The 25,519-nt window shown below is 42.8% G+C and overlaps 1 protein-coding gene and 1 long non-coding RNA gene across 3 annotated transcripts in view; one reads left to right on the top strand and one right to left on the bottom strand.

Annotated features, from left to right (window-relative positions):
• LOC126986658 (uncharacterized) overlaps window positions 1-24,520 on the top strand; it is a 24,896-nt gene extending 376 nt beyond the window's left edge. Inside the window, exons 2-3 of the long non-coding RNA XR_007739858.1 lie at window positions 23,824-23,891; window positions 24,232-24,520. This is a non-coding gene — a long non-coding RNA (uncharacterized LOC126986658). The remainder of the gene's footprint in view (window positions 1-23,823; window positions 23,892-24,231) is intronic.
• Window positions 5,682-14,724, bottom strand: LOC126986657 (uncharacterized). 2 transcript variants are annotated; one of them, XM_050842935.1, is made up of 4 exons: window positions 14,625-14,724; window positions 8,240-8,600; window positions 7,931-8,122; window positions 5,682-5,854 (listed from the first exon to the last, which is right to left on the bottom strand). In XM_050842935.1, the coding sequence occupies exons 1-4, from the start codon at window positions 14,640-14,642 to the stop codon at window positions 5,844-5,846; spliced, it is 582 nt and encodes a 193-aa protein (XP_050698892.1). In that variant the 5' UTR covers window positions 14,643-14,724; the 3' UTR covers window positions 5,682-5,843. The 2 variants fall into 2 exon arrangements, with proteins under 2 accessions (XP_050698892.1, XP_050698891.1); XM_050842934.1 differs by having other exon boundaries at window positions 7,931-8,600.
• Window positions 24,521-25,519: the final 999 nt, after the last annotated feature.

Raw genomic sequence — 25,519 nt, 5'->3', positions numbered from 1 at the left:
GTGCCGGTTCTGAAGACTTCGGACTACTGTAATTGTTTCTTGTTTTTTCTTGTGGGTAGAATTGACGGGCATACAGGACGGAGATGGCGAGGAAGTAGGTAGGCAGTGGAATGTAATATCGTCACTTTCGTAAACAAACCGCATAAGTCATTATTTTCTACTTTACAGGAAATCAGAAAAGAACTGTCATTATCTCATTTGTCTTAAGATTTAGGCAGAAATGAAAAGGCCAATTCTAGAACACTCAAACCCTGAATGACGAAGGCAACTATACAGAAATGGGCGTCACATGTTGAAAAATTGATGTAGACAAAAACCTGGAAATCGCTGAAAAATGACTTAGGCGATTATTTTATGAGGGTGATGATATGCTGAGGAATATCGTTTTTTTATAAATCATATGCTCAAGATTGATAGGGGCAGGGTGGTGGTGGTGGCAGCGTGGGGGCAGGGAAGTGTGGAGCCAACGAGGGTGTGCAGTTTGTGGCAGGGAGAGGCAAGACTATTGACAAGGAGTGTTTGTGCTTAAGGGGTGTGTTGAAACCAGAGGGGAGTATTAAGACACCTCTCCACCCACGTTAGAAGAATGAACAAAAAAATGTTTATGTAAAAGAATGTACACGACGGGTTGAATGGAAAGACTTTAACCCCTTGACTGCGGATTTCCTACCAGAAGACATCACCAAGGTTCAGGGATGGAACATAAAGTGGCTGCTACAGTTCAATGAAGAAAAAATGTAAAGTCCTGCACCTTAAGTGAGGGGATATCCAGCATACCAGTACCACATGGGAAATACTCCACTATATATCCACCACAAAGGCAGAGAAAGACTTATATATATGTTACCAGGCTACCAGTGAAAGCCAAATCCGTACCAATCGCAGCGGACAGGTTAAGCAACAGGGCTCGAAGGGGAAGTAGCACGCGGATAACAAACTGCTAATTATGTTTTGCTTCAGGCACATTGGTAGGGAGCCTCTCGATATATTACCTTGTTTTAAAGATTCCAGCTTTATGTGTATATTGATTTCCTATTCGAATAAAGGGAGTCATCGCGAGTGTCCCAAGGGTGTCCTGAAGACCATCACAAAGGAACTCCGGGAGGCAGCATGAGCCAAGCAAGTCATCCTTTTCCAGTGTTTTTTTGTGTGTGTTTTTAAATCTTTTTCTGGATGTTCTGTGATGGTTTGGATGAGCCTACCCCCCCCCCCCCACCCCCCCACCCACCCACCCACACACACACCCGAAAAGACTCCCCCATATTTTTGATGATGTTGGTGTTCAGTGAATGATGTCCTTTTCTTATAATAGTTGATTTTTTATATATATATTTTTTTATATATAATTATATTGTTATTATTTATTTATTTATTTTAATCTACTTTACTTTAATCTAATTTTTCTTTTGCTTGGTGTTTTCTTTTTCTTTTCACTATTTTCTGCTTTTATCTAATTTTCTTGGTGTTCTTTTAATATCATCCTTTTCTGATGTTCCTAGGTCTGGATGAGCCTCTTTCACCCCAGAAAAGACTCACCCATGATTTTGGATGTTAGTCAGGGCCGAAAGGTGGATGATTTGTCTATATATTTCTTTTTATCGATGTGATTCCATATTATCTTTTTCTTGGTGTTCTTTATCTATATTTTCCTTCTTTTATCCTTTTTCTGAATTTTGCCTTTACTCTGGTGTTGTTTTTGTTCTATCTCTTTCCTTGGTGTTCTCTTCAATCGCCTTTTCTTGGTGCTGTGTGCTGGTAGGGTAAGTCTCCTTCACCCCAGAAAAGACTCACTCGTTCCAGCATACAACACCACACGCCTTCTTCTTTTATTCTCTTTCTATGTCATTCTTATTTCTGGTGTTGTTTCTGTTCTGCTCTTTTCTTGGTATTCTCTTCAATCGCCTCTCCTTGGTGCTGTGTGCTGGTAGGGTAAGTCTCCTTCACCCCAGAAAAGACCCACTCACACCAACACACAACACCACACGCCTTAATGCTAGATATTTTTTTGGCTTTTTGTCGTTTTGTGATTTTTTTGTTCATTTTTGTAGTTGATGATATGACACGATATTTTCCTTTTATCGATGTTGTGGTTCTGTATTGTCATTTTCGGTGGTCTTTTTCTTTATCTTCCTTCTTTTATTCTCTTTCTATATCATTCTTATTTCTGGTGTTGTTTCTTTTCTATCCTCTTTTTCTTGATGTTTTCTTGTATCGCCTTTTCTTGGTGTGTGCTGGTAGGGTAAGTCTCCTTCACCCCAGAAAAGACTCACTCGTCCCAACATACAACACCACACGCCTTCTTCTTTTATTCTTTTCTATATCATTCCTATTTCTAGTGTTGTTCCTGTTCTCCTCTTTTCTTGGTGTTCTCTTCAATCGCCTCTCCTTGGTGCTGTGTGCTGATAGAGTAAGTCTCCTTCACCCCAGAAAAGACCCACTCGTCCCAGCATACAACACCAAACGCCTTCTTCTTTTAATCTGTTTCTATATCATTCCTTTGACACGATTGCCTTCTGTAGCTTTCTTCTGCAACATGTAACGAACGTGTCATTACCTGGGCCGTCTGGTTATTGAGATGGTCTTGCTGGCCACGCCCCCCGCCCCCGGACCCTCGGGATCTCCAGCACCGCCATGAACGCCCCGGGGGAGCCGAGGCGCTCTGCCGGGACTCCTGGGCCCTGCGACGCTCGCCAGGAAGACCTTGGGCCCCCTGACGCTCCCCAGCCCTGCCGAGGCGAGGAGGGTTGGACCAAGACTGAACTCTTAAAACCACCAGACGGGAATATTAACGTAATCGAAAATACCGTAAAGGCGCCGATCACGGAGGTTGCCGGATCCGGGATGGCAGAACGAAGAGCCGAACGAGCGTGACAGATCATCCTAAGAAATGACCTTGTGATGGTTTCCGGGGCAGAATCAGTTTCCTTCTTTCCGTCTTGCTTCCCTTTTAGCTTGTTTTGCATTCTCTCTCTCTCTCTCTCTCTCTCTCTCTCTCTCTCTCTCTCTCTCTCTCTCTCTCTCTCTCTCTCTCTCTCTCTCTCTCTCTCTCTCTCTCTCTCTCTCTCTCTTACACAATATAGTAGTAGTAGTAGTAGTAGTAGTAGAAATAGTAGTTAGAACAAATCTGAGTACTGTTTCGTGTCTGTCAGGTCTTGATATGCCTTAACTACGCATAACCACGGCCCGGCGGACATAGAATCATAAGAGAGCAAAGGACTGAGCCTAAGAGCAATTACTGGGCTGCAAAGTTGGAGCAGGGAAGGGAGGGCTGAGTTATCATTAGGCTGAAAAAAGAGTCTGGGATGAAGGCAGGAAGAATGGGGAAAGAGGAGAGGAAGGAGGAACTGGGAGGGAGAAAATGAAGGAGAGGAAGGTCGAAAGGGGATTGAAGAAGAGAAGGAGGAAGAACACACAGTAGAAAACGGAGGGAAGTTAGGAGGGAGAGAAGGGGAGAGTGGGAAATAATAATGGAGATGAACGGGAGGTAGAAAATGTGAGAGGGAGGGAAACAGAGTAAGTTGAATGAGAAACGAAGAAGAGAAGGATGGAAGAAGGGGAAGGAGCGGGAAGATAGAAAAGGGAATGAACAGGAGAAGGAAGAACGAGAAGTAGAAACAGAAGGGAACTTTGGAGGAAACGAGGAAGGAAAGGAATACTGGAGATGAACGGGAGGTGGACAATGTGAAAGAGAGGATGGGGAGTAAGGTAAATGAGAAACAGAGAAAAGAGAAGAAGAAATGGGAAGAAATGCGAATTGAAAGGGAAGGAGAGGAAGGACAGCAAACTCCCTATATATGGAAAGCTTCTGTGCGGAGGAGAAGAACTGGCGGAGACGATACAGAACGCCCAACCTCGAGGAAGCTGATTTAGTAAGAGATGAAATGTGAAGTTTCCAGTGAAGAGAGAGAGAGAGAGAGAGAGAGAGAGAGTTATCTTGTCATTTCCTTACGATGTCTATTTATTTTCTTACTGTTATTCTCTACTCTTCCTATTCCTCCTCTTCATCTTCATACTCCTTTCTTGAACCTCTTTCCCATCTCTCTCTTTCTCTCCTTTCACTTTTCCTCCGCCCCTCCCCTTGTTAACTCCCTTCACACACTCCCTCCTCACCCCTTTCATCTTGTCTCTCACCCCCCGCTTTCCCATCCCCCTCCTTCTCTTCCCTTTCTCCTCCCACCACTTCTCCCCCCCCCCCTTTCCTCTGTTTCCCTACTCTTCTTTCGTCATCTTCACTACTCTCGTTCAACTTCTTTTTGTATAAGTCCCTTTCTCTTTCCATGTGTCGGTCTGTCTGTTTTTCTTTCTGTCTCTGTGTTTGTCTGTCTGTCGATCTGGTTATGTATCTGTTTATCGGTCCGTCGGTTAGTCGATCGATCTCTTTCTCTTTCTCTTTCTCTCTCTCTCTCTCTCTCTCTCTCTCTCTCTCTCTCTCTCTCTCTCTCTCTCTCTCTCTCTCTCTCTCTCTCTCTCTGTGTGTGTGTGTGTGTGTGTGTGTGTGTATCGATCCATCTATCAATCTGTCTATCTATCTGTCTTTCTTCTTAATTTCGTTCTCTTTCCTCCCCTTCTTCCTCCACCACCACCACCACCACCACCACCACTACAACCATCACCACCTCCACCATAACCACCCCCGCCATCACCATCACCACCACCACCACCACACCTGATCACTCATTAGCGCCAGGTGTTTGGGGCTCTTCAAGTGTTCCGGGATGATGTTTGATTTTGTGTTTGTGTTTGTTCTTCTGTGTTGCGGCGTGTTCTGTGTTTACTCGGTAGCCGTCTATTAATTTATCATTTTTTTGTTTATTTATTGTTTGATTTTTAGTGTTCTGGCCGTTAGTGTGTGTGTGTGTGTGTGTGTGTGTGTGTGTGTGTGTGTGTGTGTGTGTGTGTGTGTGTGTGTGTGTGTGTGTGTGTGTGTGTGTGTGTGTGTGTATTTAGTGAAAGGGATGTTGATGTTTTTTTTCTTTTTTATGGGGTCTTGTTTTTATTCTTTATTTATTTTTATTGATTATTTTGTTGTGTGTTTTTATTGTCTGTTTTTATTGTGTTTTTAGTTTTATTGTTGATTTTATGACTCACTTTTTCTCGTGTTTTTTCTTGATTTTTTTCTGTCTTTTTTATGTGCATGTCTGTAAGTACGTTTTGTATTGCGTTATATTTCTGGTGTTAAGTATTTTTTTTTTACTCACAATGTAACAATTTTTCTCACTGTCTCAATCTAACTCTCTCTCTCTCTCTCTCGTTCCAACCAACCACTCCCTCCATTTATCTCTACTCGCCTCCCTCTCCACCTGTCTTCCTGCCTCTATTCCCCAACTCTCCTCATCCATCGTCTCTTCTTCCCCTTTCCTCCCTTCTCTCCCCACCCCTTTGTCCGATCCTCTCCCCTCCTTTCTCTCCCCTCCTCCTCCGGTCACCTCACAAACCTCCTCCCCATCAAAGCAACGTTGCCAGATTGTCGTACCCAGTTTCTCATACTTCCCAATTTCCAACCCAAAAGCTGTCTCCTGTGTCCCAATAACTGGCTTTTGATATTGTTATGGTTGAAATGGTTAATTATTCTTGTTTTCTGGTGATATTTAAAGGGTGCGAAGCCGGGTGTGATGCTCCGAGTACGACAATCTGGCATCGGTGACCCTCCTTCGCTTTACTGTTCAATCACAAAATACAGGTAAGGGACAATTAGTGTTTATTTAACAGAAAACAACCTGAGATAAAAAGTGCCGACGCCGGAGAGCGATATGCCCCCTTCTTCCCTTCCTTCTTTCCATCTTTTCTTCTTGATTTCATTCTTTTCTTCCATCTTCTCTTTCCTTCATCGTTCGTTCAGTCCTTTAGTGGTAGCCTGAAAGTATTGATAAGGAAGGTTGGTGTTAGTGATGATGAGGGCACGTAGGATTATGATGCTTGTTAGTAATAAGATAATGATAGGTAGTGGATGTTTTGCTAGAGATTAAACTATTGAGCTATATACTGTGATTGTCGTACTAAAAACAGTTATTGTAGGACGCGATATAATGTTCAGAAGTAAATAAAAACTAATACTGTTGGCCTGGAAAGTATGGTTCGTGAGAAATGGCACTAAAATCCATGGTAGCAGTGTTTGAAACGGTACCTTATGGAGTAACTGGACTTTAAAATATAGGTTGTTGTGGCTGAAATGGTAGCTAGGTTATTCTACTGGACAGGGAGGTTTGAGTCACGTGATAATGGTAGTGATAATTAAAGTAAGAGTGAGTGAGTTAATGAGGTAGTTAGGATTGTAAATAGGGATCGTTAAGCTGGAAAAGGTGAATAATTAAGAAGTTAGACTGGAATATATGGTTCATGAAATAATGGTAGGGGTGAATACACAGGTTGTTTATATGGTAGTTAAGACCAATTAGGAGTCATTAAGCTACCAAGGATGATTAATGAGACAACTAGACTGGGAATTATGGTAGATAAGATTATGGTAATATTAATCATAGAAATAATGGTAGTAATAATCACGGTAGAGGTGAATGTACAGGTGGTTTATATGGTAGTTAAGAGCAATTAGGAGTCATTAAGCTAGAAAGGATGGTTGATGAGGCAACTAGACGCGAAGTTATGGTTCACGAAATAATGGTAATAATAATCATGGTAGAATTGAGTGTAATGGTAGCTAATGCCGTAATTGGTCTTGTAATAAGGAGCATTTATCTAGAATTGGTAGTTAGTGAAGCAGTTTGTTTGGTTTACGAGATAACAGTATATTAAAACCATGGTAGGAATGTTTATAATGATGGATAATTAACTAGATGGGCTTGTAATTAGTGACCATGGGGCTAGGAGGCAATTAGGCTCGATTTATGGTTCCTTAGGTAATGGTAGTAAAAAATCATGATGGGAGTTATTGCAATGGTAACTTATGGGGTAAATGGGCGTGTCATTAGTGATCGTTGAGATGTAAAATTTGGTTAATGAGGTAAATGAGGGGAAACTATTGGTTGCCGAGAGAATGGTGGTAGATATCATGGTAGAGGTGCCTGCAATGGTACTTTATGCGGTATATGGGCGTGTAATTAGTTTTCGTTGGGCTGGAATACTAAGAGTTTCATGAAGGGCCGTAGGTGGAGAATTCAATGGATCAGTAAGTAATGAGCTGATGGAGGGGGAAGGGAGGCCCGTAGCTGGGGATTTTAACAGAGCAGTAAGTAAGGAGCTGACGCAGGGGGAAGGAAGGCCCGTAGCTGGGGATTTTAACAGAGCAGTAAGAACGGAGCTGACGCAAGAAAGCAGTGTTTATAAAAAGCGGTTGCCTCGAATGGAAGGTTTGTCTGATTTCCGAAATGATGTTACACTGAAAACCATGGTAGGAATGTTTGCAAATGATGGATAATTGAGTAGTTGGGCTTGTAATTAATGGTCGTTGGGCTAGAAAATGTAGCTAATGAGGCAGTTGAGCGGGAAATTGTGGCGGCCGCGGATGGAGGGTGGAAGGGGCCATACTGCGTGAATGTTGAAGTTATTGAAGCAGCGAGACGGAACATGGAGGTCAGTGGAGAAAGTGTGAGTCACGTGACCGGAGAGAGAGAGAGAGAGAGAGAGAGAGAGAGAGAGAGAGAGAGAGAGAGAGAGAGAGTTGTGATACAGTTGTGAATGCGAGAGATATTGTGTTATATATGTGTGTTTGCTTGTGTGTGTGTGTGTGAGAGAGAGAGAGAGAGAGAGAGAGAGAGAGAGAGAGAGAGAGAGAATGGTGAGGCAGCTTTATCACCACCATCACCACCACCATCTCCATCACCACCACCATCACCATCACCACACCACCCCATCACCACCACCACCACCATCACCACCACCACACCACTACCATATTTACCACACCATCACCACCACTACCACCACCACCACTACCACCACCACCATCACCACACCACACCACCACACTACTTACCATAACCACCATGCCCTTTCCCATAGCCGCCGCCGCCATGGCCATAACCACCACCATGCCCCTTCCCATAGCCGCCGCCGCCACCGTGTCCGTAGCCGCCGCCGCCATGCCCGTAGCCGCCACCACCATGACCCTTTCCGTAGCCGCCGCCGCCGCCATGGCCATAACCGCCGCCATGGCCCTTTCCGTAACCTCCACCGCCATGTCCATGACCGCCGCCGCCATGCCCGTAGCCGCCACCACCATGACCCTTTCCGTAGCCGCCGCCGCCGCCATGGCCATAACCGCCGCCATGGCCCTTTCCGTAACCTCCGCCGCCATGTCCATGACCTCCGCCGCCATGCCCGTAGCCGCCACCACCATGCCCCTTGCCGTAACCGCCGCCGCCGCCATGCCCATATCCACCGCCGCCGTGACCTCCTCCGCCATGGCCATAGCCGCCACCGCCATGTCCTTTGCCATAGCCGCCGCCGCCATGTCCTTTGCCATAGCCGCCGCCGCCATGTCCTTTGCCATAGCCGCCGCCTCCATGGCCCTTCCCGTATCCTCCTCCGCCGTGTCCGTAGCCGCCGCCGCCGTGTCCGTGTCCGCCGCCGCCGTGACCGTAGCCGCCGCCGGGCATGGCCAGGGCGATGGCGGCCACCACCAGCAGGATCAGCAAGACCAGGCGCTGAGGGGAGGAGAAGAAACACTCATTACTGCTGATGATGACGATGATGATATTTGTTTACAGCAGAGGAGGAGACAGACGAAGGCCCAGAAGAATAGAGAAAAATGCCGCGAAAATGGTGCTCCGAAAACTATTATTGAAAGAAGTAAAAAGATATTGTCCATTTAGCTCGAAGTGTTCTGATGCCTTCCTGCTGAAACAAGTCTAGGGTAGGAGGAAATACGGTTTAAGGAAGGCTGTCAAAGAGCTTATCATTATTGTTGTTGTTTGCCTAGGAGTTTCTTAATTATTGCGACGGTAGTACATTGATAACTATACGAATTGTTATTGTTCTTGTGATTTCTTTTGTCTTGGTATGTTGGTGGCAGTGCTTGTAGTGGTGGTGGTGGTTGTCAGTGTTGTTTGTTTAGTAATTTATGTTTCACGAATACTGACGGAGTATTTACGACTTCAAGATCTAAAAGATATCAATAAATTACCTAAGTCATGCCCGGTAAGAATTTAGATTAAGCGACACCAAGACAGTTAAGTTTCCGCGGCACCCACACACTTTCTTCGGAGGCTGTGATGCGGGAGGGATAGAAAGAAAATGATGGTAATGGAAGGCAGACTGATGCAGACCTACCATGCGATCCAAAGCGATATAGGTCACAAAAAGAAGAAGAAAAAAATGAAGAAATGAAGAAGGGGAGAAAAAGAAAGAAGGAAAGACGAGGAAGAAGAATAAGAAGAAGAAAAGATCAAAGAAGAATAAAAGAAAAAAGGAGAAAAGGAAGAAGAAGAAGACGTAGGGCGTTGCAAGGATGGGTAGAAGGCAAAACGAGACCAAAATAACACTAATGACGGTGGACGGGACAATCTTTCCTTTTCTTTTGACTGAGAGTGGGAGAGACAGAGCGATGTAGGTCACAAGAAGAAGAAGGAGAAATACAAAAAAAATAATGGAAGGGAAAAATAGGAAATAACATAAATGGCAGTGAACAGGATTATCTTTGTTTTTCTTTTTTTTATTATTTTTGAGAAGGGGTTGTGGAGGTGTCTGGGGGGGGGGTCAAAGGCGTGGGAGAGGGACGGTAGTGACAGGGAGGAAGACGCACAAAACAGAGATAACGCTGCATAGAATAACGTTATATATTTTTTTGTTATATTTAGTTAATCTATTTATTATTTATTTTGAGAATGCGGGATTTGCGTAAAGGATGAAGGCAAAGATGATGGATGCTTGGGAAAATGATAGGCCAAAAAAATGGATGACGTAGCACAGGAAGATTTTTTATTTGTAATTTTATTTATCTTTATTTTCTTAATGTTTCTTTATTTATCTATTAATTTATTTAGTACGGAGGTAAGGTTGGGCCGTGGCTGGGGATTTCAACAGACCAGTAAGTAAGGAGCTGATGGAGGGGGAAGGGAGGCCCGTAGCTGGGAATTTCAACAGACCAGTAAGTAATGAGCTGATGGAGGGGGGAGGGAGGCTTGTAGCTGGGGATTTTAACAGAGCAGTAACTAAGGAGCTGACGGAAGGAAGCAATGTATGTTAATTTGACCAATCATTTTAGTGGTCTTGTTTTCTTTGACTTACTACCGTTCTCTTTTTTGGGGAGCAGCGCGTTACGGATATTTTTTTTGCGTTGCACCCTTTGTTTCTCCTTTAACCCCCCCCCCCCCCACACACACACACACTCAAGAAAAAGCAATGTTGTGACAGACATCTACTGGAGACAGGCAGCTATAAAACGGTAAGAGTATGGTAGAGACGAAGAGCCTTAGTCATCTCTATATTTTGTTAAAGACAGACTCAGTGTGGAGTTCCTTCGACACACACACACACACACACACACACACACACACACACACACACACACACACACACACACAAGCAGGGGCGGGTGAAGTGTCTGTACAGTGGGGGTATTATGAGGCGAGAAGGCGGGAAGAAAAACACGTAGACGGAACTAAACATCTGACTCCCTTGGTGATGACGCAGCGAGAACGAAGGCGTGGACCACCAGATTAAATTACAATGCAAAGTGTGACGCTAAAGATTCGTCATTAAACAATCAACACTGCTTCGCTGCACGTTACCGTCTTGTTGATAGTGGAGGAACCTGTTATTGAGGCGATTTCTCTTGATTGATTTATGTAGAAAAGAGTGAACGTTCAAGCCTTATTTTCGCTTATCGTCATGACGTGTTTGGCGCCTCGGGTGAAGGGCTTCTCAACGTAGAGTCCACCGCCTGATTTTTCAAACGTCGAATTAGTCTTTCTTAACAAAATTGTGGTTGATTTGTCTTTTTTGGCCCGTTCTTCAAGGCGTGGTTCGTTGGCTTTGTTAATGGTTTTATTCCGCTTTTTAATAATGCGTTGAAGTAAAAAAATCAAACACCTCTAACACTTGTTACTAATTTTAACTAATTCTGTCAAAAAAAATGGCATGGTCCTTGAATTGGCTTCAAGAGATCTATGAAGCTGACTCTTAAAATGTTTCAGCTTCTTGCTGTGAAGTGTAAATGGTGTTACATATTAAATGTATAGCTTTTTGAAGATAAGTAAATGTGTGTCAAAGTGAGATACAATAGTGAGACAGCATAATATACTGTCGGCATCAGGGGCGGGTTCATAAAGCGTTCGCAATATTATTAACAACATTAACAATAAAGCGGCATTCACTAAACAAATCCATGACGTCAAGAGCTGCGTTAATAGCAATATGTTGTTAATAACAAGAAATCGCCTTAGCGATACGTTAACAATATTGCTAAGCCTCGTCTGTGAATCCGGGTTCAGTGTCGATTGCTAACACGAGAGGTTATTGTTCGTAGCGAGGAGCGTTGACTCGCACCTTAATGGATCCCGGCCCAGGCTGTGGCCTCTAGAGCCGCTCACCGGATTTGCAAACGGATCCAACACATAATTAAATAGAAATTAAGATCTGCTGCTCTCCTGAATCGTGACGTAAATAAAAAAACAGCCTTTTGGTCAAAACTGGTGGTTTTCAGTGTTAAGTAATGGAAGTCGATGAAAAATTTTAGAGCATGATAAAAGAGAGCCGTGCTGATTATTCCTGGGATGATTATGGAAACGAGAGCTGTGGCGCTCCTCGACACCGGCAGCCACAAAGATGACTCGAAATGTGCGTGCAAAAGAGGACAGACTCTGCAGTGTTATAAGTGCTATCAAACAACAGGAAGCCGAGACGTCAAAGTGGATTGATACTTATGATTTTTTTTCACAAGGATTGATCCAAAAACTTGGGATATGGAGAGAGAGAGAGAGAGAGAGAGAGAGAGAGAGAGAGAGAGAGAGAGAGAGAGAGAGAGAGAGAGAGAGAGAGAGAGAGAGAGAGAGAGAGAGAGAGAGAGAGAGAGAGAGAGAGAGAGAGAGAGAGAGAGAGAGAGAGAGAGAGAGAGAGAGAGAGAGAAAAATATAAAAATTGTTGTTGGAACCCAAAGTCACTGCCATTGTTGTGTTTATTTTGTTAAGTTGTTGTCGTCTTCGTCGTCATCGCTGTCATGGTTATTTTTGCTTTTGCCGTCGCTTGTGTCATCGTCATCTTCTTGGGTCCGGTTTAGTGAACAAAAATGGTTGTGTTGAGAAACCGCTTATCCGCTTTACTTGTTTATTCTCTCAGTCAGTCAGTTATTCAGTCGGTCAGCTGGTCACTATTTCATCCTTTTTTGGAGTCCCAGTTATTCACTCAGTCAGCCAGCCAGTCAGTCAGTTAGTCAGTCAGTCGGTCAGTTGGTCTTTTTTTAATCCTTTTTTGAAGTCCCAGTTATTCACTCAGTCAGCCAGCCAGTCAGCAGTCGGTCATTTTTGAAGTCCCAGTTATTCACTCAGTCAGCCAGCCAGTCAGTCAGTTAGTCAGTCAGTCGGTCAGTTGGTCTTTTTTTAATCCTTTTTTGAAGTCCCAGTTATTCACTCAGTCAGCCAGCCAGTCAGTCAGTGGGTCAGTTGGTCATTTTTTTAATCATTTGTTCAGTTAATCAGTCAGTCAGTCTGCCTACCCTTATATCTTACAGTTAGATAATATAATCAGTCAGCCAGTCAGTAATTTTTCTTAAACTCCAGTCAACTCTGCAGTCTTTCAACGGCTCTTATTGGTTTGATCAGGCATCTAGGAAGTCACTCAGTCAGTCAGTAAGTCATGCATTTTCAGGTTAGTCATGAGCCAAACGAACATTGTAAGGGAAATTTGATAAACTGAAAAATAAATAAATAAATGCAGGGTTGTCCGTGAATTTTGAAAGTGGAAATATGGAGCCAATACAAAACCATCCGATTGAGAGAGAGAGAGAGAGAGAGAGAGAGAGAGAGAGAGAGAGAGAGAGAGAGAGAGAGAGAGAGAGAGAGAGAGAGAGAGAGAGATAAAAAGAAAGATATCCAGATCGAGATTGAGATGTCAAGAAGAGATCAAGAAAGACCAGTGGACAACACTTAGGCTTCGTTTACACCAAGCGAATCGAATCGATTCCATTCATAAAGAATCAACACGATTCATGATTCGTCTTGATTCGCCACACTAATTTCAATGTAACCGTTTACACCACGCGAATCGAGTCACTTCAAAAGCGGACGTCCTGATCAATTTAGTACGAGAACGACGTGCGATATATGATCCCAGTGATCCTGTGCACCGAAATAGGGGTGCCATGGCTGCTTTATGGAAGGATATTGCTACTGAAATTAAATACAAAGATGAGTTAACAGTTTCTCTTCACTTACCGCAGTAGAACTATTGCAGGCTACTGAACCACAGAAGGAATTCCCGCACCCTACGGTTTACTAAACAACATTACGCTGCATTTTTTTTAAACAAATGACGACACAAAACGTTATGGTTATGGCTGATATTCTCATTTGGCAACTGGACGGTGTGTGGTCTACGTTTGAAATGCGTGACATAACTGCACGTCGGTAATTGGTATTCTGTTTTCTTATGGATCGGGGATCCAGTCAACTCCACCAACATTTAAATTATTCTTTAGTCATCCTAAAGAAGTCATAAAATTTCTCTGGATTATTCACCAAATCTAGGAACAGATGTCCAAAGCTCCCAAATTGAGGTCTTTTAACATTAATTTCATGCACCCATATTCGTTGCTGACGCCCACGCTGCCTCAGCCACAGCAACGCTGCTATTTCAGCGACAGCGTGTACGTCCATACACGTGAAAGCCTGCCTTGGCACTGCCTTTTGAATGTTGACTCAGACTCAGTCAGTTGAAACTGTGCTGATTCAAAATGACTTGAGTCAAATAATTCTTCATGAATGGAATTGATTCGATTCGCTTGGTGTAAACACAGCCTTCTTTTTGGGGGGTCAGTGGGTCCCAACCTTTTTTTCAGGCGACCTCAACCATGCACCTCTAGACATGACCACGACCCCACTAGTTTAGTTGTATATGTGTTATTATTTTATAATAATACTATATTTGATATTTTGATGTTTTGGCGACCCCGCTTGGGGTCGCGACCTCAAGGTTGGGAAAGGGGTACTTAGAGGAAGACATATCTACGGTGATACAAACCATTGTAGAGACCAAACAGACCCTAGCTCAAAACACAAATGCATGACCTAAGACCTGAAAGGCCTACGGAAAACACATTTCAGTGCCCCGCCTCTCTAACTTTTGTACTCAAGCTCATTCCTTTGCTGTCCAACTTACTAATGGAAGCGTTAGGCAGTATTCTCACTATTATATTCCTGTCATTACGAAGCTCGGCAACAGCCTTTCTTATCGTGTATTTCTTCATACCTGCGACTTTAGTTTTTTTTCTGGAGTTACCTTTTTTTGTTATCTTTTTGTGTGTGTGTCGGAGCAGCGTGGCGTGTTGCGGTATTTTTTTCTTTTTCTTTTTCATAAAAAAGCATCACATTCTGTTCATCTGGATGCCTGGATTATCGGCAGACTGTCTGATTGACAAACTAACTACTGACATACCGACTCAGTGACCGAGGCAATAACCGATTGACCGAATGACTAACCAATAATTTTCTTGACTGAGTTACTGACTGACTTACCATCACTTTAAGGGCCATGGCACCAGGGAGGAATGAGAGCTGGCCACACACTGATGCTCCAGCGGGGCGGCGCGCCTTATATACTGACCCGCGGGGGGGGAGGAAGGGAGGGGGACGGCGGAGCGGGAAAGGAACAAAAACGGGAAAGTTAAAAAGCTCCAGGATGCAGTGTGATGACTGTACAAGCAGAGACGAGAGTAAGAGAGAGAGAGAGAGAGAGAGAGAGAGAGAGAGAGAGAGAGAGAGAGAGAGAGAGAGAGAGAGAGAGAGAGAGAGAGCGCCCGTGTGTGTGTGTGTGTGTGTGTGTGTGTGTGTGTGTGTGTGTGTGTGTGTGTGTTAGATTGCTAAATGTATTTCTTAATAGTTATAGCAGCTCAAACGTCTTTTAGAATACTGAAGGCCAAGAATAACTAAATGGAAACTTACTGAGTGAATTCTTCATGTATGTAGAAACAGGACTTGCTGATAATCTCAAAATTCACTAAATTATATTGTCATGACCAGCAGCAACACTGTAGTAGTAGTAGTAGTAGTAGTAGTAGTAGTAGTAGTAGTAGTAGTAGTAAATGTTGTTGTTGTAGTAATAGTAGTAGTAGTAGTTTGTTTGTTTGTTTTTCGTGTTCCCCTATAGCGCCGGTAGGCTTTCTTCAGGTATCTTGTGGTCCGCCCAATCCCGTCATAGCGCAGGCAATTTTTATAATGGCGCCATCTATTCTTGGCTCATGCTGCCCCCCGGAACTCATTCTTGATTCACTGGATGGTTTCTTCTAGAGTCCGGGTTGATGGGTGGTCTTCAGGACAGCATGTGGGTAGTCTTAGGCCACTCGGCGGTGACTGAAAAATCCCAGGCGGTAGCGTGGGGATTCGAACCCGCGTCGTCTAGTACGCGGTGAATGCAGGGCCCGCACGCTAACCACTCAGCCACAGTTGTTGTTGTTGTAGTAGTAGTAGTGATGGTAAGTCAGTCAGTCAGTCAGTCAAGAAGATGATTGGTTAGTCATTCAGTCAATCGGTTATTGCCTCAGTCACTATAAAACACTTGCCTGCACCATGACGGGCTGGGGCCAACCACCAGCCAGGCCCCTCAAGAAAGCCTGCTGGTGCGAAAGGCCGACACGTAAAAAAAATAAAAAAATAAAAAGTAGTAGTAGTAGTAGTAGTAGCAGCAGTAGTAGTAGAGGGAGCAGCGACATAGAGCGTTTATTTTTCTGCCCCTGAGCTGCCTCCTTTGCGGTAAAAAAAATAATTGCAATCGTTTTTGTAAGTTTTGCTGTAGTCATGGCAGCATCACCAGCTCTGTTGATGCTGCTTCTGTTTTTTATCTTTATATTTTTATTGCTCTCGTAATGATGAAAACATTGTGTTTACTAATAGTAAGAATATTTATCATTATTATGATAATTATGTATATATTATTATTGTCAATAATATTATTGTTTTTATTATCATTATTATTTTTATTATCATTATTATTTTTATTATCATTATTATTAGTAGTAGTAATAGTAATAGTAGTAGTAGTAGTAGTAGTAGTAGTAGTAGTAGTAGTAGTAGTAGTAGTAGTAGTAATTAAAGCATGTAATAATTCCTGTTATTATTATTATTATTATTATTATTATTATTATTATTATTATTATTATTATTATTATTATTATTATTATTATTATTATTATCATTACCATTATCATTATTATTATTATTATTATTATCATTATCATTATCATTATCATTATCATTATTATTATTATTGTTATTATTATTATTATTATTAGATAATGATGATAGCATGAGTAGGAGTGATAATGGCAATAATTTTGATAATGATACTAATTGTTGTTGTTATTATTATTATTATTATTATTATTATTATTATTATTATTATTATTATTATTATTATTATTATTATTATTATTATTATTATTATTATTATTATTATTATTATTATTATTATTCCTTATTATCTTTATCAATATAATAGTGATAGTAATATTAATGTTATTCCTAATAACTAATATTTTATTAGTAGTAGTATTGTTATAATAACTTAGTAGTAGTAGAAGTAGTAGTAGTAGTAGTAGTAGTAGTAGTAGTAGTAGTAGTAGTAGAAGTAGCAATAGTAGTAGTAGTAGTAGTAGAAGTAGTAATAATAGTAGTAGTAGTAGTAGTAGTAGTAGTAGTAGTAGTAGTAGTAGTAGTAGTAGTAGTAGTAATAATAGTAGTAGTTTGATAATTTTAATAATCATCAAAATAATGATAATAACACAAAAACATCATCATCAACAACAACACCTGCAACACGTACCTTGCGCCTCGCTCGGCTGCAGATTTTCCTAATCCTTCTTTTTGCATTGAGTTTTTTTCCCTTTCCCTTTCATATTTTTCGTTTATATTATGACAGTGAAAGGCATTGGGACTGTACACACACACACACACACACACACACACACACACACACACACACACACACACACATAATCAGTGTTAGGTGTGTCATCTCTTCATCAACAGACTTCACGACACAAAGGCGCTTTTTCCCCTTTCCCGCCACCTCTGCGCCGCTCTGACTGATGCGTTTCGATTATTGCTTTCTTCTTTCTCATCGGTTTTCTTCTCTTTTTTTTCCAATGCAGCGGAGACGTGACTGTTTCTTCCCTCCCCTCTCTCGCGCACTCTTTTTTTTTCTTTCTTTCTTTGAGTGGATGTAAGTAACGTGCGTGGCTGAGCTGTGACGCATGACATGAAACGCGAGTGTATGTGACTGACTGACTGAATGACCGGCTGACTGACTGACTGAGTGGCTTGTCGATTAGCTGGCTGACTGACTAGCTCATTGTCGGACTGGCCTGTTTCCTCAGTTGATGGGTGGCTACCTGGCTGACTGGATGACTGGATGACTAACCTTACTTACCGACTGACTAACCGACCTGACTAACATATTTGGCTGGCTGACGAAGATTAACTGAATGCATGGCTGAAATACTTACCCTACCTACATACTGATCTACCTACCTATCTACCTAACTACCTGTACTTATCAGCTATTTACCAAACACTACCCATCTACCTAACTACCTGTACTTATCAGCTATTTACCAAACACTACCTATCTACCTAACTACCTGTAATTATCAGCTATTTACCAATCAATACCTTGCAAGTTGAGTATTTGGCTGAGTGACTGGCTGCCTATCTGAGTGACTAGCTGACTTTCCGGCTGGCTAGTTTAGAGGCCGACTGACTGACAGGCTAATTAATATATCGGTTGCAAGTTTTGTACGAAGAGGGAGTGATGAATAGGTGACCACTCCCTCGTTCCTCTACCCTTCAATGCTGCTCGATAAATCAGTACCTGCGGAAACCTGGGGAAAGTAATCTGAGGTAACCCGGATATTGCATTGCCCTGTGTCCCGCGGCAATGCCTTTACTACCCTTCTCAGACTTAAAGGGCAGTGTGATGGAGATGAACACCGAGGCCACGCGTATGCTCCCAACTTTACTTATTTTAATACAGGGGTTGGAAGTTGTGTTATACGGTAGAGCGGTATAAAGGTTGCAAGTTGTGTTGATAGCCATGCGTAGAGACGGATAAAGTTACTTGAAGGAGAGCCATACGGAGAGACGGATAAAGTTACCTGAAGGAGAAGGAAAACGAAGAAAAGAGTAAGGAGGTAGAATGGAAGGACCATTAAAGGAGACGGTACAGCAACGAGGAGGAGAGAAGGGAAGCAAGGAAGAACAATTATAGTAGGAGGACGGAAGGAACATCAGCGAAGAGAAGAAAGAAACAAAGACCATTAGGAACAGGAAGAGGAGAAAAAACTTACCTCCTCTCATTCGATTTTACTCTTAGATTCTTTGTTTTTGTTTGTTGCTTGTGAATTTGAGGTTATTTATTATTCTATCCTTCTGTCCCTTCATTTTTTTAAGCAATAATCTCACGTTCCCTTTCTCCTTCTCTCTCGACGCTGTCACTCTCGTTTTCTCCTTCTTGGCGTCTCAGGTGTTTGTGGTCTACTGGACAGGCAGATTATAGTGGTCGAACTCCTCCCTCACTACCTGTTTCCTTTCTTATATAATGATAGTAATAATAATAATAATAACAATAATAATAATAATAAGAAGAAGAAGAACATTAGGAGCAGGTGAGAGGGAACAGTGAAGAGGAGAAAGAAAAAGAGAGACACTAGGAAGAGGAAGAAGAAGAGGAAGAAGAAGAGGAAATGTGCAACAACTTTTGGGATAACACACAAATGGAAACTGCATGTGTGTGTGTGCGTGTGTGTGTGTGTGTGTGTGTGTGTGTGTGTGTTGCGTAATGTGACACGGTCTTAATGCGTATGTAATGTGCTTCTGGTATTGTTTCAAGATATGTACACCTTCCCCCCCTTCTCTCTCTCTCTCTCTCTAATTAAGGTCACGTGATTGTGTACCTTCTTTACGTAATCATCTACCTTTTCTTCACTTACCTTTCTCCTAACACACACACACACACACACACACACACACACACACACACACACACACACACACACACACACACACACGTCCACACTCTTTATAATGGGTCTACTTTCTCTCCAAATACTTTAATGTCACATCACTTCTTTACTCAATAGGTCTGCAGGTGTGGCTGTGGATGTGACTGTGTGGGTAGCCTGTAGGTGTGTCTGTTGGTTTAAATTTGGATGTTGCTCTATGATGTGGCTCTGTATAGGTATGGCTGTGGATGTGGCTTTTGGTTACTGTGGCTGTGACTGCATAGGTGTGGTGTGGGTGTGGGTGTAGATATGGGTTTTAGTGTGGCAACTTAGTGTTTTATCTTCACAGCAAAGGAAGAAACTATATGACAAAACAAAAACAAAAAAACAAAAAAAGCAATCCCCAAAGAAACAATAAATTAAAACGCTGAGATGTGGATGTGTGACTGTATGTGGGTGTGGGTTTTGTGTGGGTGTGACAGCTGATTTGTGTAATGTGAGTGTGGCTGGGAATGTGGATCTATAGGTATGGCTGTAGGTGTGGTGGATAGTGAGTGTGGCTTTGAATATGGGTCCCAAGATATGGCTGTGGGGTGTGGTGGATGTGGAGTGTGGAAATTAGTGTGGCTTTGAATGTGGATTTATAGGTATGGCTGTGGGGTGTGGTGGATGTGGAGTGTGGAAATTAGTGTGGCTGTGAATGTGAGTCTATAGGTGTGGTTGATGGTGAGTTTGGAAATGAGTGTGGCTTTGAATGTGGGTCCTTAGGTATGGCTGTGGAGTGTGGCCGATGGTGAGTGTGGAAATGAGTGTGGCTTTGAATGTGGCTGTGGGTGTGGCCGATGGTGAGTGTGGAAATGAGTGTGGCTGTGACTGTGGCTGAGACTTCGTTATTATGGACATTCGTGGGTGTGATTGTAGTGTTGTAGGTTGTGTTTCTACGAAGTCAAGATTTGGGGGCATTTTTTCCTTATATGGAGCATGACTTAACGTATCATTGACTACAAGGATCATCTAAACTATGACTTATTGCTATTTGTAACCTATGTAATTAAATCTGTATATCTACTTATCTATCTACCTATCGATCGATCTACCTGTGACTGTAGATATGGGTGTGGTTTTAAAAGTAGTTCCGGGTTTCAATGTGTGTGGCTCTGTCTGTAATAATTAGTGTGGCCGGGGCTAAAAGTGTGACTGTGGGTGTGACTGCAGTGTGGCTGGATTGCTGTTGGGTTTGTGATGTATTAGTGTGGCTTGCGTATAAATCAGAGGATAATATTGACCTTACCTTTGCAACTAATATGTTTTTTCTTTCTTCTTCTTTTTTCCCTATTGCAAAACCGAGTAAATTTGCCGCAATGAAATAAGTTGGCATTCACATTATTTTTCTTTCGCGAGCTTTGTTTAGGGAACGGTTGAAAGCGGGGAGGGCTGGGTGCATGCAGTCGTAAAGAAAGGTGTCCAGTGCGTGTTTCCATTAATTTCTTGTAGGGAGACGAGGAGGAGGGGGCGGGGAGGGGGGTGGGGGTGATTAGGTGGTGTGAGGGCGGCGGGGGCGAGGAGTGGAGGTGAGATAGTGTGAGGGCAAGGCAGGTAGAATCGGGGTGTGGGAGGTCGGGGAGGGGACAGGAGGCAGGCGGGGTAAGAGGGGAACGGGGCGGGGGTAAGGTGGAGTGAGGGGGAGTCTGGGAAAGGAACTGGGGGTGGGGGGGAGGTAGAGTGTGGGCGATTTGGGGGAGGGGGGCGGGGGCGGGGGAGAGGTGAAGTTAGGTTAGGTTAGGTTAGGTTAGGTTAGTTAGGGCGAGGCTTCATGAAACGACCACTTGGCTTCGCTCTGTGCTTTTCGTTGTGCTTCACGGGTTCACTTTTACCGGGCCGTGAGCAGGTGTTAGTGATTGCCTGTTTGAGTGGTGCAGTTAATGAGCCGGTTTCACAGTCCAACACAGTGTCTTCGTAACAGCCCGAACCAAACTATAGAATCCCATACAATCCAAAACGGTGAGGTCTTCGATCCCACAATAAATACACAAGACTATTCCTGTATAGTTTCATCAAATTTGTTAACTTACTTAAATATAAACACCAGACACTATACAAGGAAATTTCGAAGGCTCTGGTATTGGTTTGGGAGCTTACTAACCCATCATGGGGAACTGTGAAACTGGACCAATGAATCGCTATAACGCGGTGAAGGACGAGCCAAAGAAATGTTTACCTTGCTTGTATGATTCCTCTCGTAATATTTTCTTGTGTTTTTACTTGATATTATTTTATGTTTGTTTATTGTGTATTTTAACTAAGAAATAGCCGAGAGGGGAAATTGCCGTGGAAGCCCCCGGCATTTTATTAGGAAGCGGAAAATTTCTACGCTTCCCAGTCCCAGACCCAGAGAGACATGGACGGAGCTTATCAAATGCTTATTATAGCCAATTCTGAAATATTTGTGGGATGCATGACCCATTATTACTTAGTGCATTGAATAAATAACAACCCATAGCCGTAAGGGCGTTAGATTAATTAAAGCATGGATTACCTTACCCCTCTGCCCCCCTCCCCATGTCTGTAATCTGTATTCTATCGTCGTCTTTCTCCTTCTCTCTTATCGCTTACACTTTTATATTCTCTTTCCCTGCGTAATAATAATAATAATAATAATAATAATAATAATAATAATAATAATGATAACCAAAAAAATCTGTCTAAGAAAAAAAATTGTCATATGAGGTTTGCTTTTTTTTTTTAAACTAAGGAGACAGCTCAAGGGCACAAAAAAAGGAAACAATAATAAAAAAAAAAGCCCGCTACTCGCTGCTCCTATAAAAAAAAATCAAAAGAGGTGGCCGAAAGAGAGGTCAATTTCGGGAGGAGAGGTGTCCTGATGTGAGGCGGGACTGGAGGGGAAGCACACTATTCTTTTTTTATCTTTACCCAAATCCGAAAGACTTGATTAGAATGTATTATCCGAAAAAAACGTCCTGAAATTATATTCAGAAAAGTTTGTCACGGTTTCGATAGTGAATGAGTGGAACAAATTCAGCAGATAATAATTTAAAGGTAGGTAAAGGTGCTTACGCTATAGCTGCGCGTGGCTCCGGTGCTCCTTTCCGAACCGTTGGGCGGCTGGGATATGGGTGTGGTTTTAAAAGTAGTTCTGGGTTTGAATGTGTGTGGCTCTGTCCGTAATAATTATCGTGGCCGGGGCTAAAGTGTGGCTGGATTGCTGTTGGGTTTGTGAGGTGTTGGTGTGGCTTGGGTATAACTCAGCTGATAATACTGACCTTTCCTTTATCATCTATTCTTTGCCACTAGATATGGTTTTTTTTTCTTCTTCTTTTTTTCCCTATTGCAAAACTGAGTAAATTTGCCGCAATGAAAGAAACTGGCAATCACATAATTTTTCTTTCGCGAGCTTTGTTTGTGGTGGGTAAGAAACAATTACCCCGGGACAGAGGCCAATGTGATATCCGAGATTGTCACAGTGTACCTTCCTTCCCCAGGTTTCCCCAGGCACCCATTAATCGACCAGCCCGAAAGGGAGGATGAACAGATGGGTAAGTAAGATTCGAACCCGGGCCCATGGAGTCGTAGCCAGGCACTCTAACCACTATTCCAAGGAGGGGCTAGATAACAATTTACCTGATCCAAATGCGACAGGTTTCAAATGGAGGTTAGATTGACTAGCTAGATAAGAAGGGAAGTTGGATTAGGAGTCTTTCTAAAGATTCCCATGTTTAGGTCGAAGGGCTTCACGTAGTCCCGGTTAAGCCTTGTGTATCCTTGTGTGATTGCAAGGATGATGTGTATACGATAAGATGCAACTTGAAGCGCTCGTCTTAAGGGGCTATCACATTGGGCAAATTTTCCGTGGATCTTCAGTCAAACCACGATTTCCGCAAGCGTGGTTCTTATATTTCCGTGGTTTTCTGACGTGTCCACGATCTTCCAAAGCTACGGTAGATTTCACCGAGGGACGACGGTATTACTCACCATCATCATCAGCAGCAATAACAAGAAACAAATGAGAACCACACTAGCGGAAATCGTGGTTTGACTGAAGATCCACGGAAAATTTGCCCAGTGTAATAGTCCCTTTAAACGTTTCTTCTGCTTGTCATCTTGTCGTCTTCTCGTCTTGCTAAAACTCTTAAAGGAGGTAACCATCAGTACACTTGTGACCCTAAATCTCATTGTTTTTTCCTCTAAATATAATAATATGGAACTATAGATATCTTCTCTAAATATATTACTTTAAATATCTTCGTACTGACCTCCAAATATCTCTAAATATCTTCGTACTGACCTCCAAATATCTAAATATCTTCGTACTGACCTCCAAATATCTCTAAATATCTTCGTACTGACCTCCAAATATCTAAATATCTTCGTACTGACCTCCAAATATCTAAATATATTCGTACTGACCTCCAAATATCTAAATATCTTCGTACTGACCTCCAAATATCTCTAAATATCTTCGTACTGACCTCCAAATATCTAAATATCTTCTTACTGACCTCCAAATATCTAAATATCTTTTTACTGACCTCCAAATATCTAAATATCTTCGTACTGACCTCCAAATATCTCTAAACATCTTCGTATTGACCTCCAAATATCTAAATATCTTCGTGCTGACCTCCAAATATCTTCTTGAAATATCTTACTCTGAGTATCTTCGCTAAGGATCTTTTTAAGGCCTTGATCTCTCTCCTCTGCAGCACCAAAGAAGAGAGCTGTGACGCCCTCCCGCCCCGCTGTGCAAACCAATCACGTGTCATCTTTTAGGGTTCCTCTGTTTTTACATTTTTTTTCTTTTTAGGTTTTCTTTTATCATTGTGTATTTTAAAAATTTATTGATATAAGTAGTTTCATATAATTATCTAAATTTGTAAAGTTTAATATTTTTTTAACTATTTTTATGCCAGTAACGACACCAGAGTTCTGTATATATATTTTTTAGTGACTATATAAAGATTTTACTTAAATGCTGAATGTGGAGTACAAATTGGAAATGTTATATTAACGAAATTGACATTCTTAAATAACTTCCGATTTATGTATGATGTTTTGGTTTTATGTACATTTGTGGCCAATAAATATCTATCTATCTATCTATCTATCTTCAGGTCAGCCCAGGTCACAGTCTCCAAGCATCGGCGGCACAGAGTAATGGCTGCCTATCGTCCTCCTCCTCCTCCCCCCTACAGTGACACAGCCCGGTGGCGCCACAGTAACAGTAAGTGCCTCCACGCTTTAGTCACGCCCCACAGCACACTAACAGCAGTCCCGGCACGCCCCCGCCAGCCCCGCCATAACGCGCTGTGACGGCACTTCGTTGTACGGTGACGCGAACACTCGTGCTCTCCTCTGTACGTAATGGCAAGACAAGCGTTATCATTGTGCTGAAAGGGCCCTCCTAACGCACCGCAACGGAACAGTGGCGTAAGTCTGCGTGATTCATGTGGTCCGTAACGTGGCGGGGCGGGGCGGGGCGGGGCGACGTGACGGTGCCCGCGTGACCCGCTGCGTGGCGTCACTCTCGTCAGCCTTGCGTCACTGCGTCATTGTGTGTGTGTTGCCCGCTATCCCGACCCGGCCCTATAGTCTTCAAAATATGTCGAGGCCGGTTTGGCGCAGGCTCCCGCGGGTCCTTTCCTCCCCTCTGCTCTGCCACACAGTCCCAACACCTATCTCTTCCTCTCATATCCAAGCTATAGGTAACATATGAGAGGAAAAAATAGGTGTTGGGACTGTGTGGCAGAGCAGAGGGGAAAAATGAACCCGCGGGAGCCAACGCCAAAACGGACTCGACAATTTGGTTTCACTATAGTATGGCGGCGCGTGGCCCTGAATGTATGTGACGATGGGGTGGAGGAGGGAGGGTATGGGTGTGTGTACAGTAGTAGTTGTAGAGTAGAAATTGCGTTAAGAGTATGTAGCAGTAGTGCCATGCTTTACACCGCAGCGGGGAGGGGTGAGGACAGCGGCCACGGAGCAACGGTGCCAGATTGTCTTACGTTGGTATTGTCAGATGCTCAAACTCCTCTCACCAACTATTTCCTAAGGCCAAAAAGGAGGTTAATCGAGTTCTAATGAGTGTTCCTTTAGCTTCACGGTACAGAAGAAGGCTCAGACTACCACCAGGGTCATAAAAGTACCCCTGGAAATGCCCTAAACTCCAACGATAGACTAGTGAATTACGTGTTCTAATGAGTGTTCTTTTAGGTTCACGGTACAGAAGAAGGCTCAGACTACCACCAGGGTCATCAAAGTACCCCTGGAAATGCCCTAAACTCCAACGAAAGACTAGTGAATTACGTGTTCTAATGAGTGTTCTTTTAGGTTCACGGTACAGAAGAAGGCTCAGACTACCACCAGGGTCATAAAAGTATCCCTGGAAATGCCCTAAACTCC

Source organism: Eriocheir sinensis, chromosome 62, assembly GCF_024679095.1.
Source record: "Eriocheir sinensis breed Jianghai 21 chromosome 62, ASM2467909v1, whole genome shotgun sequence".
NCBI classification, from domain to species: domain Eukaryota; kingdom Metazoa; phylum Arthropoda; class Malacostraca; order Decapoda; family Varunidae; genus Eriocheir; species Eriocheir sinensis.
The sequence above is the reverse complement of the archived record's forward strand: the minus strand, read 5'-3'. Positions and strand labels throughout refer to the sequence as shown.